This window comes from Vigna umbellata, chromosome 1, assembly GCF_029865625.1.
Source record: "Vigna umbellata cultivar VRB3 chromosome 1, Vumbellata_1.0, whole genome shotgun sequence".
Taxonomy (NCBI): Eukaryota; Viridiplantae; Streptophyta; class Magnoliopsida; order Fabales; family Fabaceae; genus Vigna; species Vigna umbellata.
In genome coordinates, this window is record NC_142165.1 from 4,382,482 (window position 1) to 4,402,705 (window position 20,224).

Consider the following 20,224-nt stretch of genomic DNA (forward strand, 5'->3'; position numbering starts at 1 on the left):
AAAAAACGGTTAAATTTTAAATAAACAATCACTTAAACGGTAAAATTGATAAAACAAAAATAATTTAAAACCTTTTATTCAAAAAATAAAACTGAAGACAAATGTGAACACCAAAAAGAAAATTCCTATTACCTATTGCCTATTAATAAAATTTAGCTTAGCATACAAATAGGAAAGATTGAATTAAATAAAAATTATTTTAGATTGCTAGAAATAAAAATAAAAATAAATTCTTCAAATATAAGTTTTTTTTTTACGTTGGGAGTTTTATCAATTTATATTTTCATAAAATAACAAAATTATTTATGTTTACTAAATGATATTATTTGATTACAAATATATAAAAAGTAGTTCATAAAGAAGTATACATATTTTTCGTATAATAAACACATTGGTAAACAAATGTAGATAATAAATTGAATATTTTTAAAACTAGGAGAATACAAAATTTAAAATAAATAACGGAATTGAAAAATAAGAAAACTAGCTATTTAGAACATGTATTAAAAAAATAATAAGAAAAAAAAGCCTCAAGGACAAAAATTAAAAACAGATGTTTGGGCCTATTGGGGTGTCTAAAGGATTTCGGGCCTGACCCAACAGTAGACTCATTTTCATGTGAGAAGCCCAGGACTGAACTACTACAAAACCCTACTTCTTCTCATTTCACATAGTTCTCAGCCTCTCGGAGAAAACCCTAATTCGCAGTCACAGAGCGAAATCTGAGGTACCTTGGTTCTCATTCCGTTTTCGATCTTCCATTGTTGATTCTTCCATATACATGACTTAGTTGTTTTACAAATTTTAGTCTCATATGTTCAATTTCGCTTTGTAAATAACAGAGATGGGTGAAGAAGCCAAGACAATTGTTCCAGAGTCCGTTCTGAAGAAGCGTAAGAGGGAGGAGGAATGGGCTTTGGCAAAGAAGCAAGCGCTCGAAGCTGAGAAAAAAAAGAGAGCCGAGAGCCGCAAACTCATCTATAACAGAGCCCAACAGTACGCAAAGGAGTACGATCAGCAGGTACACTCAGCTGATCTTCTCTCGACTCTTATGCTCTAATTTTTTTGGATTATTGCGTTTTGGTTTTTGTTCTGCTTTGGTTTTGAACATGTTGTGTTTGCGGTCCTTTTTAAAAGGAGAAGGATTTGATTCGGTTGAAGCGTGAGGCAAAACTGAAAGGTGGATTTTATGTGGATCCAGAGGCGAAGCTCTTGTTTATCATTCGCATTCGTGGGTGTGTATTTTTTTTGTTTATTTTTTATCTAATATTTTAGAATGTTTAGGTTGGTCTAATTTATGTAATTGCATTTTCTCAGTATCAATGCAATGGACCCCAAGTCAAGGAAGATCCTGCAGCTGTTGCGATTGAGACAGGTATTATTTGTGTATTTGTAGTTACATATTGCATCTATGTATGTTTGATGTTTTGTTCCTTTCCATGCCCTGCTGCTGGTTTCTTACTTTAACTTGATACGTGTGGTATGATATTTTTACGTAGAGGTTTTATGTTTGTTTTCTTGGAGAAATAAATGACCTAGAGCAATTGAAATTAGTTCTAGTTATGGAAATCGTGTAATTTGCAGATTTATTATGTTCCCCACACAAAGGTTTTATGTTTGATTATTGGAATTTGGTAGTTGTATGAGATTTTGCTTTATTTAATATTGGATTGTCATGAAGTGAATTTCTTTTGAGGGCCAGAAAACTGTTGGACCGTCAAGTGTTTTTTATTATTGTTTGTGTTTGTTAATCCAAACCTGTAGCTGCATGAATTATATATGACCCATAATAGAGCGTTCTCAATGACTTATACCTCATCTTCATTCTCATTGTTATAAATGAAATTGGGTGATACTAATATTTAGCCTAATGTGAACAGATCTTCAATGGTGTATTTCTCAAGGTTAACAAAGCCACCATGAACATGCTTCACAGAGTTGAACCTTATGTGACTTATGGGTATGTGGATTACCTTTTTATACTTTGAATATTAAGATTGCTTTTGTACTAACTGAAGAGACTTCTGCCCTTGTTGTAGATACCCAAATCTTAAGAGTGTGAAGGAACTTATTTACAAGAGAGGGTATGGAAAGCTCAACAAGCGAAGGACTGCTCTAACTGACAACGCCATCATTGAGCAGGTGTGTTAATTTACACTTTCGTCGTTAGTGATTTGTATTGATTAATTACTTGCTGCTGACTTGTTCGGATGACAGGCACTGGGCAAATATGGAATCATTTCAGCTGAGGATCTAATCCACGAGATCATAACAGTCGGACCTCACTTTAAGGAGGCTAACAACTTCCTGTGGCCATTTAAACTGAAGGCTCCTTTGGGTGGTTTGAAGAAGAAGAGAAACCACTATGTTGAGGGAGGAGATGCTGGAAACCGGGAGAATTACATCAATGAGCTAATCAGGAGAATGAATTAAGCTGTGGCACCGTTCAATGTTGACTAGTCGATTCACTATTTTCTTGTTGGCTTAGATCAAGACAATTTTCGTATCTGAAATTTTGAGAATAGCACATTTGTGACTTTGGAAAACCTTTTTTATAAGTTTGAATGTTTTTCGTTTTATAAGTATGCTTGGTATTTTTAATTTATAATATTGCTATTCATATATGCACATGCTCACTAGAGATTTCTGTTCTGCGATATCTATGAAAGAACGAGTTTGAATTTGAGATACTATAGATAAGCTCCTCATTCTGTATATTTTTAGTGTATACTCGTTACTCAACCCTTGAAATATACGTAACTAAACATGATTAGTTCTTTTCAACGTTTTTTTATTTTACTGAACCTTTTAGTTTTTACTTGGTATTCTCTTTTTATCGTTTTTTATTGTAATTTGAAATGATTTTTAATCGGTCATTATGTAACTTCAAATTTTGAATGACAACTTCTAGGGAGTAGTTTTTCTTATTTTATTTACAGCGAGTTGGAAATTTTACTTAATTTAATAATGGTGCAAGGACTTTAGTTTTATCATTGCGCGGTGTTTATGTCAAATAAGAACTAGTAGTCCCTTAAATTTTATCCATTGTGTGATACCTAAAAGGTGAAAGTAATCTGTCTACTTGTCGTAAATTGAGCGATGAATGTATTAACATGTTACCTAAAATCACTTATCACCAAATATTGACAAGTTAGACTTTGTAGTAAATTGCATACTAATATTTTTATATTTTGTAGTTAATGTTGATGTTAGTAATTAATATTTTGAAGACTTTCTTTTTTATTATTGTAAGTTTTATTATGATGCCTAAGATGAAGACATCAAAATCAAAATCTGTATCACAAGCATCGTGGTATCCTAAGATGATGACTCTAACAATTATTGATAAAACCTTGTTCAAATGTTTTTGGAATCCTAGAATATCTACAATCTGAGCCCAACGGAAAATGACTACCGTTATTATAACAGTGTATATCCACAAGTGCAATCTAGAAAAAAAAAACAAAATCAGTGAAAGTGCCCGAGGATGCTTTGATAGTTAATAGTATAAAAATAAAAGTTGTAAACTGCGATTTTGCTACCGTACGTTAAGAGCAATTATGAGTTGTTAGAAGTTCTCATTCAGGTCCAATGCAGAGAGTGACGATGTGAACATGTAGAGTTGGGTTTATTTGTTGATCTTCCTGTGACTTGCATGTCAAGAATGGCTGTCTGATCTGACTAACAGAATAGCTTTATTGTCCAAATTTGCAAATTCTGTTTTATTCTTTCTAAAATTTGTGTACATTCTAGGGTTTTAGGGACATTATTTTCGTAAAGATAGTAAGTGCCTTGTAAGAGCTCAAGTAAGATTAATCGAAGTTTTAAAAACTCTGGTTCACCTTTAAGTTGGACCTATAGATTATTCAGAAACTTATTTCATTGTTATCGTGCCGGTCTCGTAATAATTCAGTCTTGTCATTTTATATAAGCAAATCTTACTTGTGAACTAACATGTCAATTTTCAACTTCTAGTTATCTTATAGTTAGTTTTGTCAATCACGCTCTAAATTGTCAACAGTTTAACCAAAAACAAATCTCTAGGTCTCTAGTGTGTTAATTTATGAAGTTATGGTAGTGTTTAGAAACATTCCATGCTCATTAGGGGCAGGCATGATTATTATCTTTCACCACTACAGCAGTCCATAATAAAGGTGATTGATTGAGATCATAAATCGATAATGGTCGTGAACTGCCTAATAATCTCATAACCAAGACATACATCAAAGACCGTTCAGTTTGGACCTGAACATGTGCTATCGGGACGACAGTTGTATTCTATTCTTTTGTATTTATCCTAAGCAAGCAAAATAATAATTTCATACTAAACTACTCTTACCAGGCCAGCCAAGAGTCAAGCTGCCAGAACGATCATCACAATACCTCGATGTAGTAATAGGAAAACTCATGGTTGTCTGTCTAAGGGAAAGGCTATGCTAACCTTCAAATGAAATTTCATGCAAGCAACTTTGTCCACCATCTTTCTTTCTACATTTTAATTAACTAAAGACTCACCATATAACACTAATTGATTAAACAGTGGCATATATAATTATGATTTTGTAAGCCAGAATAAATTTTAACTAATAATATAGGGTCAAAAATAATATATTAAAGAATGCGTTAATATAATACCTCAATTACTTATGAACTATGATACTTGCTGCGAGTGACAGGAACTGCGGAACACAAAAAAGTTGTCGTTTCTACTTACTCATTGAACATAGCATTGTTTAATATATATTACATGCCTTATGGTTTTTCACACCAGAGGTTGCTCAGATGTCACCTCTCGGCGAAGAGGAAAACATGAGTACTTGTGCACTAATTATCGAGAGTTGTCCAACTTGAGGCATGTAACAGCTTCGAACGTCCTTCCGAACTAACGAGACTTGATAGAGCAAAAACAATTTTTCATAAATGCTTTGATGATATAGATGAATAAGAATAGGGTGTCGAATTTATTGAATCTCTGTTGGAGGATTGTGGGCCTCGATATCAACATGCCGAATACCAGGCACAAGGTTCTGGATCTCCTTTTCTAACCTATCTACTTCACTTCCTAAAGCTGTAACTACTTCCTCACCTGTCACATCTTACAACTGTAAGCATGCAATTACTTATTAGTAAGACTATAAATATCAAGTTTACTGGTGCATACCATAATTTGACATAATATTCATCAGGGCAGTGTCATCCTTCTTCTTTGCAGCTTCACGAAACTGTCAATAAACTTGGCTGTTATGAAACTTATCTAAAGATTATAAACCACACAACGACAGGGAAGCCGCACGATAGAACTATTGTTGAAAGATTCAGACAGCTGAAAGGGGGAGGTAACCTAACTAGTCATGCCCAAAGAGCCAGAATACATAATTGTTTAAATGTGAACTAATGCCCTAGGATAGTTTTCTTTCCATGTAGGCTAAAGAGCAAATGCATTCCTGTTTTGCTAGCTTGTAATAAAAAGCAGCAGAACATAGTAGTATATTCTCAGAGGTTTTATATGATCATTATAAAAGCATATCTACCTGTCTTGCCCACTCTCCACGTCCAGTCCGTTCAAGATAATTTTGCACCACCATCTCTCCATTAAAATCTGTTTTAACAAGAATGATCAGATTTAACATCATTCTTAATTATTATTATTAAATGAATTGACATGCTTATGAAATTTGAATTCATTATATAGAAATCTCCAATTTTAATTCTGTTTGTTTGTGCTATTAATTTAAAAAGTAACAACATTTTTTAATTATAAATAGATAAATACTTGATTAAATTTGTTTTGGAAGTAAAGAAAAAAAAAATCCTCTGGCAGTTTTAATGCCTTTGTCATAAATTATAAAGAGTAGCTTTCGAAAAAACTATACCATAAAAGCTTTTTTCCCCATCAAAGTGTAATCTTATCCTGCAGTTTTGACTTCTTAGCACTAATTCAAATTGATAGCAACAATAGAAACATCGAGAGCACATAAATAGCAGGATATATACGTTGAACCCGAGAAGGATAAGCATATGATTCAAATAACCAGAAAATTGCAACGAAAAATATAAAAAACCGTAAGACAGTAGGATTTATAAATATATATATATATATATATATATATATATATATATATATATATATATATATAGGATAAGGGAGATTATTGAAATAAAGTAGGAGTTTCCGCTGTCTTTGAATTGATACAGAGAGTTGAGATGAAATAGAGTAGAATAGAGCATAATGGAATGAAAAATCCATTGCATTGTCGGGACTTATGATATCTTACGATGGAATGAAACAAAATTTCCATTGCATCTCATTCCTCCCAAATTAAGGAGAAAAAGGAAGGTAAACATCGGGATAAAGTCCACACTAATTTCTATTGTATTCCATTGTCATTTTACCAACCCAAATAAAGGAACATAATGCCACTATATTTCATTAACCTCCTTTCCATCAACCCAAACATAGCCTTCATGTCAATAGCTGTTGAGTCGGACCATGCCCGGTAAATTTTCTTTGCAAAGTTAAATAAATATAATAATTATTTTAACATATCATTCAATTAAAAAGTTCCTTTTGCTTTTTACAAAAAAACACAAACAAATGGGCCATATTTTAAACATAGGATTTTTAGAATTATATCCTACAACTATTTTTTTATGCAATAATCACAACCTAAACCACAAAAAGTAGCAACAAAGTTGAGAAAGGTAACCTATTTCTGCTTTAAATCTGAAGAAACCAGGTCCAATAACTTCACTTTTGCAATCATAGAGGGAATCCACAACCTGAAGCACAAAAGTTAACTTAGTGAAATGAATGATATGAAGTTATTATGTGATTCCAATAGAAACTAGCAAAAAGCTTATACCGGGTCATTTTTCAAGAAATGAAGTACTTTCTCCATATCATGGTCATCCATAGCTCTACCAATCAAAGCATGTCGGTTTCTCTGGATAAGAAATATGGCTACCTGCATGGTTAATTCAGCATGGAATTAAAATAAAACAGATACCACTCCAAATGCCTGGGGTATTTTTGCTGACTTCTGAGCCCCTTTTACCATTCCAAGTAAGTTGCCAACTACAATGGAACCTATGGGATCATAAATGGCATTTCCAGTAACATTAACTGCAACCAATGATGCCCCAGCAATTAAAAGGCCAGCTACCGCTGCACCATCCTGCATATTTTGCCACCATATATGAGAATTAAAAACCAGACAAAATTTCAATTTCTTGATAGAGGGGTTTAAAAACTAAATATAAACATAAATTCATATCCCAGAGTCCATTAAAGAGAGAAATATGCAACTCCTTTCAGGAATACAAAATATAAGTCGCTCCTTCCAGCTTCTTTTTCTGGTGCAAAAAGACAACAAAGATACATACTCTTTAACATGGCCCTTGGGGCGCATAAAAGTTGAAGTCCCATTTAATAAATAACTACAAAAACATACCAAGTTTCAAAATAGCTGTTTCTGAGCACAAATGCAGCCAAATATGTAAAGAAAAAAGCAATGCAATCTATCCCGAAATCTTATTTCTAAAAGTTAGCCCTGCCTCCCTTAAAACAAGATCCATCAACCATTCTTGTTAAACCAAATACACCTGAACATGCTTGGGAACTAAATTTGAGTAAGTGCAACAAGTTATCACCTCTGTCATCACAGCTACAGATGTAGGATCATGGCCACGCCAAATATAGTCTCTTAATTTCATTCCCTCTGAGGCTGCACCTTTCTTAACAGCTTGTATGGCAACAACAAGAGAAGCACCTAACAGAAAATGCCCATTGAAAAAGAAAAGGACTAAAATAGACAAAGGAGAATAGACTTCACCCAGATTGAATTGCAGACAGCAGTACCTTCAATGACAAATGAACCACATATAACCAAAGCTGCATAATGCATATTCTCAGGGGGCTGAAAAAGAAAGTCCACAAAAGTCAATAACTTAAATCAGAGAGAATTCACAGAAGAATAAAACAAGCAAACTGACAAATACGTATAATGAAAGTTGAATTTTTTATTTCAAATATCCAATTTGGCTAAATACCTGTGCAATCCACAAGTTCTGAACTCCATTAACAACTGTAGCCCCGGAACCAAGACAAAATATTCCGACAGCAGATATCAAGGACCAAACAAATCTTTCCTTGGAATAGCCATAACTACAGGAATAGAGGAGAGAAACATTAACACACCGATAAAATTCCAAATCCATGCCCACGAAATACAAATGAATGGCACAGTAAACTATTATATTTTGAGTCTAGTTAACTTTTGCACAATTAGTGATTGAAGGACTGTTCACAGAAACCATATCCAACTCCTAACCAATATACTTCATCAATTACATGCACAATAGTTCCTGAATCATAGAGCAAGTGAAGGCAATGCATACTCAATATCAGAAATAATCTCCATATTGAGTACAAAACAAACAAATTAGGAGCCACTGGCGACAAATATAATCAACAGTATTTAACTCACGGATGAATAGCATCTGGTGCACGTCTTGAGCTACTTAGACCATAAGCAAGTAGCGCCTACAAAATAAGTTATTAAGAACACATCAGATTGTCGCTTTTTTAAGAATCACACTCCAATGTGAACTCCCTTAGCTATGTTTCAAAAAAATTCTCAATATGAAGAAAAAAAATTGAACAAGTTTTTCTAATAATCATCCATAGACAAATAAGCAAAAATTAAGTTTATAACATAAAATATACCTGGTTTGCAAAATCGGCAACTGAGTGGACGACTTCAGCTAACATAACATGACTAGAGGAAGCTAACCATACTCCAAACTTGAGTGAAAAAACAAGAAAGTTACACCACAATGCAGTTTTAACAGCTCGCTGACTACAGTAACACAACGAACAGAATCAAGCGCAGCCAAATTAGGGAAGCATTATCGTGACAAACTAAATTAAAATAAAAATAATTAAACAAATCAAAGGAACCTGTGCCGGTCGTTGAATTCGATGTTCTGAGCAGGCTTGGCTCTGGTGAAGAAACCTAGAAAAGCAGAAAAAAGTGAACGAACGAAATAATCCATATAAGATAAGATAATGAAAGTATGAAAAGTAGAATGACAAGAGAAGTAGACATACTGCGATGACAGGGGAAGCGATGATCATTGAAGGCGAGAAGAACAAACTGTTTTGGTTTCGAAGGATGCGGAAATGAGGGAACGACAGGCGGCGGATGGTGGTCCGGTTTCACGAATACGACGGAGAGGGAACGGTAGGCGGCGGCGTGGTAGTGGCAGCGGCGGAAGCGGGAGCGAAGGAGATTGTATGATGTTCGCATTAATTCACAATTATTGATGGAACCCAGCGCAGTGGAAGTAAACGACGATCGAATTTCAAAACTGAGTTATGAAAAAATGAAAATGAAAATGAAAATGAAAGGAAACTAGGGCTTTAAGCTACTGTATGATTATCCAGTGTCGTTGCGTGTGAATGAGAAGTGAATTAGCACAGTGAAGTGAAGGAGAAGAAGAAGGAACAAAAACGTTAATGCGCCAATAATAGCTCTTCTTCTTCTCTCTGTCATCAACTACTGCTGCAACTCTGAAACGCACACACCATCATACCCAAATCAGTATTTTCTTCTTAACAAGTTTTTTTGGGAAAGGTTTGGAAAATGTAGTGCATTAGGTTATGAGAATTCAAAAACAATGTAATTTTTCTGTACTTAAATTTAGTTACTTACTATTACTATTTTAGTTTTATCTTTTCTTTTGACATGACATTTTCGTATCTACTCAATATTATTTATTTTTATTAGAATTGGAGAAAGTAAAATTAATAGTTTTTAATGGAATAAAATACAGTAACTAATATAACAAATAATTGAAATATTCAATAATCATTAAAAAGTAAAAATATTAATATTTATACTTTTTAGGATTATGCTCACAATTGATCTTGCTTTCATGTTAAAGTTGATCACGTTACTTAAGTTGACATTGATGTAAGTAATTTTATGATATTAATTTTATCAAGATGTTTAATTAATAATTTGATTTTTTTTTTCAATTTCTAACTTTTAAAATAAAGTGGATTGAGTTTTCTTTCCTTTTTAATGCTAAATTGGTGTTTTTAAAATGTGACATGTATCAAATTTTAGAATCAAATATATATATATATATATATGACACATTTTTAATTACATTAATGCTAATTTAATCAGTAACGAGATTCTTTTTATTTAAATCTATTAAAACTTAATTAATAAAATATAAAATCAAAATGAATTATATAATTAAATATAGATATTAAGTTACTAATTAAAACTTTTAAAAAATTACTACATACATTGAAAAAATTAATATTGAGAACACAAATGAATTGAAGAAACAAATTCTACAAAAAAAAATCGTCAATATTAACGGTGAAAACACTAACTAATTACAAACAAAATAATAATAATGATTTATAAAACTGATTAAAAAAATTATAACAATTTAAATCACAAGATAACTTTTATTATCACCAATTAAAAAATCCTTAATCCAGATCAATTGAAAATAATAATCATTTTGACAATGTCTCAATTATAATAAAAACAATAATACTCCAAACAAAACCGAGTTAAGAAGAAAATTGGAAAAAAGGAACATGAATTAGAAAAGAAGATAAATTTTAAATTGTTATTATTTAGGTAAACCTTAAAACTATTTAAAGTAATCCCATAACTAATGAAATTTTAGAATTTTAATTTTTTAAAATTTTTATCCAATCAATATATTTCATATTAAACATTTAAAATCTTCTAAAAAATTAATTATCCTTTTAAAGTTCCTTATACAAAAACACTGTAAATTTATTTTGAAATTTTAAGTAGCATGCTTCAAAAATATTTATCAATTTCCGAATTAATGTAAAAGTAACAGCTAAATTTAGAATGAGATCGATAAACTCCAAAGACCAATATAACAGTAGCTTTATCAGCATCGAAAATTTTGCATTAAGAGAACTACAGTCATGTAAAAAATACACAAGTAATTTCTTTATAAGTTTTCACTCTTTGGTTAAGCTCAATTTTTAAACAATTTTTAAACAATTTTTCTATTCACTTAAAAACTTCACTCAAAATCTTAAATTATTCTTCTCGAAAGTAACCAAATTAAAGTAAAATTACGTTATACTTAGATTTAAATTAAAACGCCTCATAAGCTAAACTCGTTTTAAATCATGGGTATATATCTCATAGCATTTCATTTTCTACACTTAAGAGAATAAATCTCAAAATAATTTAATTTTGTAATATTCCAAAATCTATATTAGAAACTTAAAACTAATATTTGACAAAGCAAATAACAACAGACAGTAGAGTGAGACAATAAACCATTTTGTATGTATTGAAACATTTAAAATCATGGCACTTCTCTTTTTTTATTCTACTTTTAAGGTTTTAAAACACTTTTAATTATCAGTTATTTTTGGATGTCTAAAATTTGAATCTAATTCTTCATTAATTATATTATGCATTTACTATGGAGTAGAAGCAAAATAAATAATAACAAAGTTCGCAACTACTATATTAAATTCTTTAACTTCACCTAGAACTCTTCAGAAACAGATTAAAAGGAACTGAGAATTACTTAGGAGGGAGTGGTATATAATTCTGAAAGTAAAGTAGATTGAAGCTATTCAAAAGTGTAATTTACTTTTCTTTTTATACAGTTAAATGTATTTTCTTGACAGTTGCAGGAGATTTTGTTCCTATATTTAATTTTCTTGGCAAAAGTGATCCCCAAGAAATAACTGTATGGTTAATTCTTCCAAATATTAATATTAATGGACAGACATCAAAGTGATATCAACCATGTTCACAGACAACAAAAAATGAAGGTTTTCTTTCTTGTCGAAAAGAAAACCTAGAAAATGGTTGAAGACAGAACCACTTATAATACCATAACTAGCTGTTCACAAAATTCAGTAACAAGTAATGCAATATAAAGAAAATGGTAAACATGCAAGGATTATCTTGTATTTCGTAGATATATTGCCTCAATAGAACCCTGAAAATTTGGTTCCAGAAAAATATAATAAAAAATAAAGGGCAACAAGCTCCTAGCAGTGAATTTCAGAAGGGTCATTCATCAATCAAAGTTCAGTTTCACCTTGAATAAACCCATTTTAAGAACATCAATGAGGAACTATTTCCTATATTAGATGGTGTTTTGTGGCTGAATGAACCCTTATTACTCCTCCCAGCCTCAACCTCCTCCCAATGAGAAAATTCTGACATCTTTCAAGCCACCATAATAGAACAAACTGCTGTTCTACAGTTTTGGTAAAAGGGGTTCAATCAGCAATGATTAGAGAAGAATGGATATCTAACCTGATCGACCTTCTTTTCTGCCACCTATTCTAGAAAAAGGTTTTTGCTTCTCATTTAAATTCTTATCTAGTCCCCCTTCATTTCTGGTCACAATCCTCAGAGGGTGGGCTTCTGTGTTGAATACCCATTCATCTAATGGGATGACTGAAGAAGGCGAGAAGAGAAGATAAAAATATTTCAGGGTCTCTGCAAGAAAGAAGCTTTGCATCATGTTGTCTTTGACCCCACTATTAACCTGAGAAATTTGAACAAGTTATGCCAAATGAGTAAGCAAAATAGTTGCCAGGGATATTAAATGGTTGTCAAGCATTAGACAAACATCAAAGGAAGCAAGAAAGAAAATTAGCAGAAATCATTAGAGTAAGAAGCAATGACCCATGCCAACAATTCTACTAGGACAGAAAGATAAGAATAAATAAATACATAAATAAAATTATTTATAAGTTATAATTAACTTATGTACAAGTTAAAAGTTAAAAATTAAAAATTCAGGGAAGTCAAAAAGAGAAAACTTCTACAAATTAGCTTATGCATAAACTAATTTTAACTTCTGGACACTCATTTCCTTTTTTTCTACTTATTTTTCTGTCTTAGAAATTATCTAAACAGTCCTTTAGAAGAAAAAATTAAATGAGTTTGTTCATAAGCTAAAATTTGTTTTTTATTTTTAGTTTATGCATAATTTGAAAAACTTGTCATGAAAAATTTCTAAATTATTGTTTTCTAATTTATGTATCAGTTAATTTTAGTTTATAGAGAAAAAAATTTCATTTTCTTTCCTTCCTAATTTTCTCTATTTGAAGTGTTTATGGAGAGATTTGTCCAAACAGAACACTATAACTGCAAAAACCTAAAAACATAATTTTCAACACCTATTGCCTATGAAAATAAGTTAAGCATTCAATTGAGAAAAACACATAGAATGTCTCTATCTCATCTATCAAAGTGCCTAGTTCAATAAATGCTTTCAATGATGAGCCAGACCAAAGAATTCAAAGTTTTGATAGGACGTATTGAATACAGAGACACATTATTAGATGTCAAATAGAGGTGCGCTTACATCCTTCAGTCCAACATAGCCTGACTCTATGCGGGAGTTCTTCTCAAAAGCTTGAAATATATTCCAACCCCATTCTTGGTATGTTTTGTTGCCAGTTAGACGCCAAAGGTAAAAGAGGGACTCAACTGTCTCTGGCCTCAGTATGTTCCATGATGTGCCCACACTCATGTCCTTTAAATTCAAAAATAAATTTCAGATCACACACATCAAATTTCATGGCACAAATAAGCTAATAACTAACCTGCCCAGAATGAAAGAAATAGTTCTCTCCAGCCAATTTCGTTGGAGTTGATTGGTAGAAGTTATAACATGTCCAAGCAAGCTGCAAAGAAAGGTACATATCATCAGTGATTACTTCATAATATCGATACCATTGCACAATAAAATATGCACATGCACTGAAGAAGTAATGCCTCGTCTGATTCCATACAGGTCATCTCATATTAAAACATCACACACAGCCACTACTTCCACTCACATTCTATAATTATATGAATGACAACAAAATTCTTAGTTATAGCTCAACCAATTTTCTGTTTTAAACCAATGATAAACTCTGTGCATAGAGAAAGGCAAAACGGATTTCCTAAGAGTAAACATAGATAGAAACATCCAACCCTTTAAAAAAGGATTTGAAAATGCATGCTAATTTGCCCGAGATCATAATTATAAATGAAAATTATAACTTCATGATTTGATTCCAAACAGCTGTTTTCATATCAGCTTAGAAAATCCTAAGCAGAAAAAAATTAAGCTTGTATAGGTGTGAAGACCATATGTAAATTGACAGATCAAGACCAAAACTCTGTCAGTCAACAGAACAAGTACATAAGGGTTTATTAAATTAAATAGGCTATCAAAATATACCTCTTCTGCTAGTGACAGAAACTTCTGTGAATCCTCAGCAGCACTGTAACCAAATGATCCCAATGCAATCATCCCCGGAGCAAAGCATGCTAGTTCATCCATCTGTAGGTACTCAGTTGAATGAGAAATTATACCAAAACCAGAACATCATGCGGTAAGTACTGTAAGTGTGATATCATACTTTGTCTGTGAGAGATCCTCCATTCTTTTCACATATATAAGCAAAAGAAGATGGCGTTGATCTCCGAATCAAACTTAACAGACCTTTCATTGATTTCTCCCACATATCTCTGCTTTCATAATTCCCGGAAGAAATGGACAAAAAAACGAGTTAAAGAATACTTACACTTAATCAATATTTATGCGAAAGAAGAAGTGAAATGATTTGGCCATTAAATTCTAAAGATTAACATATAAATTATCTCATCAGTCCAAGGAAATCAAATTATATTTTAGCTAATATTGTCTATTAAAATGACATGGATTCAATTAGGAATTCATCAATTAACATATCTTCATGCATTATTCTCACCTATAATGTTTTACGACCGATGTCTTATTCCCTTGTATCCAAACTTTGAGCAAGTACTCATAAAAACTGCAACAATATTGTGCCAATCACCAATAGACCAAATTAAAAAATACAGATAAAATTATTAAAATTCAACAAAATCCAGATCATATTAATAAATTCAGAAGTTTGTTATGATCATATCAACAAAATATCGATGCTCAAAATTGTATTAATACCTATCACCCATGGCCCCAAATGTGATAGGAGAGTAGCCTGCTGCCCCACTATGAGGATTAATGTAGATGGGAAGTAATCCATCACCAGGAAATGTTTTATTTAGCTGGATAATTACGTTTTCCACCTGAAAAAGCATGGTGCAAACCAATCAGTGCACTGCTAGAAAAATGGCTCGGACATGCAATATACAAATGAAAGGCATACTGGCATAAGCAAGTAACTGCCCTTAGCTAAAATAGCTCCAACTAAGTACAAGTATGGCAGTAGTGCTACAAACAGTGTGGCATCAATTTAGCACATTTTAACACTAAAGTTTACCACCAGTGCAATGCCTGCCCGTAACTATATCTGTTTTCAACCAACATAAATGTAAACCATCACTCTAATCTAGTCCCTTAAAAAGTACAACATATAGAATGAAAGCTAAAAACCTTCTGCTGATACTTTGGGTCTCCAGTCCTTTGAGATAGAACAATGAATTCCAGTTGTTCAGTGCCAGAATCTGCCAAGATACTCTCACCCTTAACAAAATATAAACAAAAAGGAATTAGAGACTATGATGAGGGTGTCAATGATACTTCCAGTATCAAGCAGCCAAAATTCATGCCTGTAAATATATAAAGAGGGATGAAATACTGTTTTTCTACAATGAAAAAGATCCCACAGGTATGCTTTTGCTATGCACATAAAGTTATATTAGTTGGATATCTCACAACATCTAAAGATCTGGTCAAAATATATAAGTGGTAGATGATTGTCACCTTAGAAACTAGTTTTGTATGATTAAGGTAGATCAAAACTCAAATTATAAAAATAGTATTAGAGTCAACACTAACTTTAGTCGTTGGACCTATGGACCCTCTCATAATTGAGCTCTTATCATTGGACCACTAGCAGATGTCAAGTCATAAACTTCACACCTGAGAGTCCAGTTAAGGGCATAAGATGGGTGTGTTGAAGATCACACATTGTCTAAAATATGACCAAAATATAATGTATAAGTAGGGACAACCTTCAACTTAGAAGTAGGTTTTGTATGGTTGATTTAGGCATAATCCCAAATTATAAGACTGGAAATATACAATTCATGATGCTTAGAAAAAAGACCTAGCTAAACCTAATTTTGAAAGGATAGGCTGCTCAAAAACAAAAAAGGAACTTCTTGAGCACTGTGTTAAAGCAAAAAATATGTGCCTTGAATAAGAAGCACTTGAAAGGAAAAAGGGCTTATATGAGATGCATTCAAAATAAATTTTGTTTTCCATTAAAAGCTCATCCAAAACTGCCTTGAATAAGAGATGTATTTTCATTAATTGTTTGAAAACCAATTTGAAGCAAAGCTTGAGAAATAAGACCAGAGATTATATAACCCGTCAAAGTCACATCTCTGGCTCTAAGAGGGTGTTTTGGTAAAAGGAAATATTTAGTTTCCTGAGAGTATGAAGTTGGGAAAGTATGTTACCCATATTTTGTTTAATTTTTCATCAAATAACATTCCCAGGAGACAGTTTTTTGAGAGTGGGTTTTAGCCAAGTTTCTCACAAAATCATTCCCTTGGGAGAAGGTCAGAAATTAACTTTCCCAATTAAAAACAAAAATTTACTAAAAAAAATCACCCTACTTTTATTAAATCATTTAACATAGTAACAAGTTAAAGATCGTGATAAAAATTACACACTGCCTCCTCATTTCAAAAAAAACTTGTATAAATAATTACAGCAATATTTTTCACCAACCAAACAAAATTTAGCCATTCCTAGGTATCATAATTTCCAATTAATTATCCCCATGAATGATTCTTGGGGATGAAAAATAATTCCTTGTAGCTAACGCCCCCTGAGGATAATGAAAATGTAAACAATTCCAAGTAGTTAAAATCAAGGACTACAATCCATTGAAGAATATTTCAAATCTCCTGGTGTTCAGTAAGACTGAAATGCATAAACAGAATTCTAAAATTTACCCCAGTCCAACTAGGGTTGTGTGCTCGTCCATGTGACAAATTAATGATGTTGTAAGGAATTCCTGTAGGCGTATTCCATGCAGGCAGCAATCTGTCTGCAATTTCTCTAGCTTTGTCAAGAAAAACTTTGTCCCCCGAAAGATCATATGCACTAAGAAGACCACCTACTACTCTGGATTTTGGTGGAAATAGACCAACAAAGTAAAGTAATAAAAAAATATTAGTCGTCTAACACTTGAGTTAAAAAATATAATTTTGTAAATGGGGAAGGGACTTCAACTGCAAAGTAAACCTTATAAAGTAACCTTATGGTTGTCTCAAAAACACTTGCTTCGTAATCCTTGTTAAAATCCAAAGTGTTTGCAACCCATCTGTCAGAGCAATTTCTTATTATGACCAAGAATGCAACAAAGCATAACCAAGAGTATTTCAATAAAACATTAAACAGATGAATATAGCAAGCGACTAAAATATATACAGATAACTACTATGTCTCCATTCAGAAAAAGAAAATTCAGCAGTGAAGAGTGAGTAGGGCAAATAAATACATATCAGAAATCTTAGGAGTTGAACTATATGATGGGCAGAGCATTAAAAATTGAAAGAGAAACTTAGAAAATAATATAAACTGAATTTTCTACTCGGCATGCAAGTATCATTGCAAATATAACTTTAGAAACCTCCCTACTATTGATTCCAAACATAAAGCGAGACATATGAGTGAAGTAAAAATAACAAGATTATAAGTTCATCTTATAGAGTCACAAAGTGCACTCACTCTCGTGCCTTCTGAAACTGCTCATTGAGACCCATAATATATAGCGTATCAAGAGAATCTATTAATGTTGCTCCAAGACCTCCGAAGCTATTGACACCACTCTTTGATTGTGGCTAGTGGAACAAAAAAAAAATAATTTAGAGAATGGATAAAATAATTATATTTTAGATGATTATGCATTGAAAGAAAAAGTGAGCCATCTATTGACTCACTAATGGCTTTGAGGCATAAATGCATCATCCTTATTTTTTTTTTTCACATCAATCCTAAACTGTTACATGTTTTAGAACTGAAGCAAAAATACAAGAGAACTAAAGCCTCATATGGCAAGACCTCCATAATATTTACGTCTAGGGAAAGAAACTGAACTTGAAGTCTTGCAACAGAAACTTTAGGCATATTGAAAGAACCCAAAATGGAAAATACTTATAAAAACTATCATTAAATAAAGAGTGAAAGGTTGATGAGTTCCTAATAGAGAATCACAAACCTGAAGTTCATCCTGGCCCCATGCATACTTTTCATAAGATCCCCAAGCATGAAGCATTGCTTCTTTTACTTTTTCCCTCCTCTGGATATCAATGGGATCATCTAGCACCTCTTTGCTGGACCTGGTAACTTTAGTACTCAGGTCAATCTTCCCAGAAGTACCTTGTTTGTTATTTAACTCACTCAGCTGCAATAAGTCTACATGCTTAGCTCCCAAGAAGATTAAAAGAAAAAAAGTTTCGTAACAGAATATCAAATTCATCAAATAAGAATCCTAGGCTGTAGAAAGAGCTATAACAAAAGTATTTTACAAGCTAATAATAGTTTTATGCAAGATTGAATGAAAAATGAGAATTCACACAGGAGGATTTTATTAGGAAGTATGGGATTCTAGTGTGGGGTTTACAAGGCCTTGGGCTCTCGAATTACAAGCAGATAGCTTTTGCAGTGAGGTATTCCAAAGGTTCTATCAGATTTAAATCAGATTAAACCAGTATTCATGCAGGACATGCAATATATGTAAAGCCCATCTCATTGCTTGCGCTTATTCTTTCCAAAACAAAAATGAAATGCTTCTTGGGAACAACAGACAGGGCTAAATGTAGCAGAAGAGTCAGTCAACACACCCAAAATTTGATTCTCTTACCAAATGTGCCAAATCAGTAACTTCTTTCCGCAGCTCAGAAACTTCAACCTGTATTCAGCAGATGCGTTATACACCGAAAATCCAAAAAAACATTTCATTCTCCCTTCACAGAGATATATTGAAAACAAAGTTGTAAATCAAGTAAAAAATAGCACGTCCTAGTTAAACCAGATAATCACCATCTATCATTACAGTATTCTGTCTGACTAACGGTACTTCTAATTCTGGTAGTTCGCAGGAATTAAATATGAAATCTCACATCACATCTACTTAGAGCTGTTTTGATACAACAGAAGTGCATTTGAGAGTTTTAGGAGTTTCTCTACTACAAAAAAGTTCAATATTTCCATAAGAGAATCTCTCAAAAACACTTCCAATGATTTCCAAACATACCCATAATATATTGCAGAAATGATATTAAAAAGGAACTCATCAAGGAATATAATCTTCGCCACACCCACCCCAACCATTCAATTCTATAAATATGAACTTCCCTCCCCCATAAAACAATCCATCCAACGACACTGTCCCACACAGATTTCTTTGCTGCATACAAGTTCAAGACGGCGATCACGAAAAACCAACAACACAAACAGAATCAACACACAGGTGTTGGCAAAGATCATGGAAAAATAACAAGATCGAAATCTGAAAGCACGTACCTGGTGCTCTCTGACCAGGGTTTGACGGTCCCACACAACAAAAGAAACGCAAACGAAACCGATGAAGAGCAAAGCTAGACGCTTCGGGCGCTTCAGATAATAGGAAGGGTGGCAGTACCTCCACTTGCTACTCGTCACTGATCTACTACCCCTCGCCATTCCCAAACCAAGATCTAAGGTTCACACCAACCTCGTCCCTGTTTGTGTTGCAGACCCACAATTTTTTAAGGAACAAAACGGCCGGTCGTTTGTTTCTTCAAATATACGTATCTGTTTGTCGGAACCTGAACACTTAGTTTGAGGGTTTATCTGAAGATTTGTGTTCCCTTCTCTTCAATTCAGTCTGCAAAATTGCAGAGCAGATGAAGACGAAGCAGAGACTTCAATTCTCCAATTGCTCAATTCAAGTCAATTCCTATAAAACAGAAATGAAACACAGATTTCATATTTACCAAAATCACCTTATCACCAAACAAACCAAAACTAAAATGGTAAGAAATTTCCATATTTAATTTTAATTATAATTCAGTTTTTTTTTTCATAAGACAGTAACAAATTCTTTAAATAAAATAGTATTTCTTTTCTTCCTTTTTCATAAGACCTTTTAAATATTCTAATTATTTTAGAATTGTTAATGTTACAAGAGAGTTTTTTCAAA

At 32.7% G+C, this 20,224-nt stretch overlaps 3 protein-coding genes across 3 annotated transcripts; 1 reads left to right on the forward strand and 2 right to left on the reverse strand.

Moving 5' to 3' along the window:
• The first annotated feature begins 694 nt into the window (after positions 1-694).
• Positions 695-2,624, forward strand: LOC124837075 (large ribosomal subunit protein uL30w-like). The gene is made up of 7 exons (XM_088091965.1): positions 695-727; positions 845-1,021; positions 1,138-1,235; positions 1,318-1,375; positions 1,881-1,960; positions 2,040-2,142; positions 2,218-2,624. The coding sequence occupies exons 2-7, from the start codon at positions 845-847 to the stop codon at positions 2,431-2,433; spliced, it is 732 nt and encodes a 243-aa protein (XP_087948091.1). The 5' UTR covers positions 695-727; the 3' UTR covers positions 2,434-2,624.
• A 1,968-nt stretch (positions 2,625-4,592) lies between these two features.
• On the reverse strand, positions 4,593-9,640 carry LOC124837076 (Cation efflux family protein). The gene is made up of 13 exons (XM_047312361.2): positions 9,110-9,640; positions 8,960-9,014; positions 8,726-8,858; positions 8,487-8,542; positions 8,050-8,164; positions 7,859-7,916; positions 7,651-7,769; positions 7,056-7,175; positions 6,864-6,965; positions 6,708-6,780; positions 5,532-5,599; positions 5,162-5,222; positions 4,593-5,086 (listed from the first exon to the last, which is right to left on the reverse strand). The coding sequence occupies exons 1-13, from the start codon at positions 9,306-9,308 to the stop codon at positions 4,962-4,964; spliced, it is 1,284 nt and encodes a 427-aa protein (XP_047168317.1). The 5' UTR covers positions 9,309-9,640; the 3' UTR covers positions 4,593-4,961.
• A 2,254-nt stretch (positions 9,641-11,894) lies between these two features.
• LOC124837071 (mannosyl-oligosaccharide 1,2-alpha-mannosidase MNS1) lies at positions 11,895-19,986 on the reverse strand. The gene is made up of 14 exons (XM_047312356.2): positions 19,567-19,986; positions 18,905-18,952; positions 18,260-18,445; positions 17,770-17,882; positions 17,297-17,362; positions 16,992-17,163; positions 15,460-15,549; positions 15,028-15,152; positions 14,810-14,875; positions 14,459-14,567; positions 14,278-14,379; positions 13,652-13,732; positions 13,411-13,581; positions 11,895-12,585 (listed from the first exon to the last, which is right to left on the reverse strand). Exons 1-14 carry the CDS (start codon positions 19,723-19,725, stop codon positions 12,346-12,348), a joined length of 1,728 nt encoding a protein of 575 aa, XP_047168312.1. The 5' UTR covers positions 19,726-19,986; the 3' UTR covers positions 11,895-12,345.
• Between the last annotated feature and the right edge of the window lie 238 nt (positions 19,987-20,224).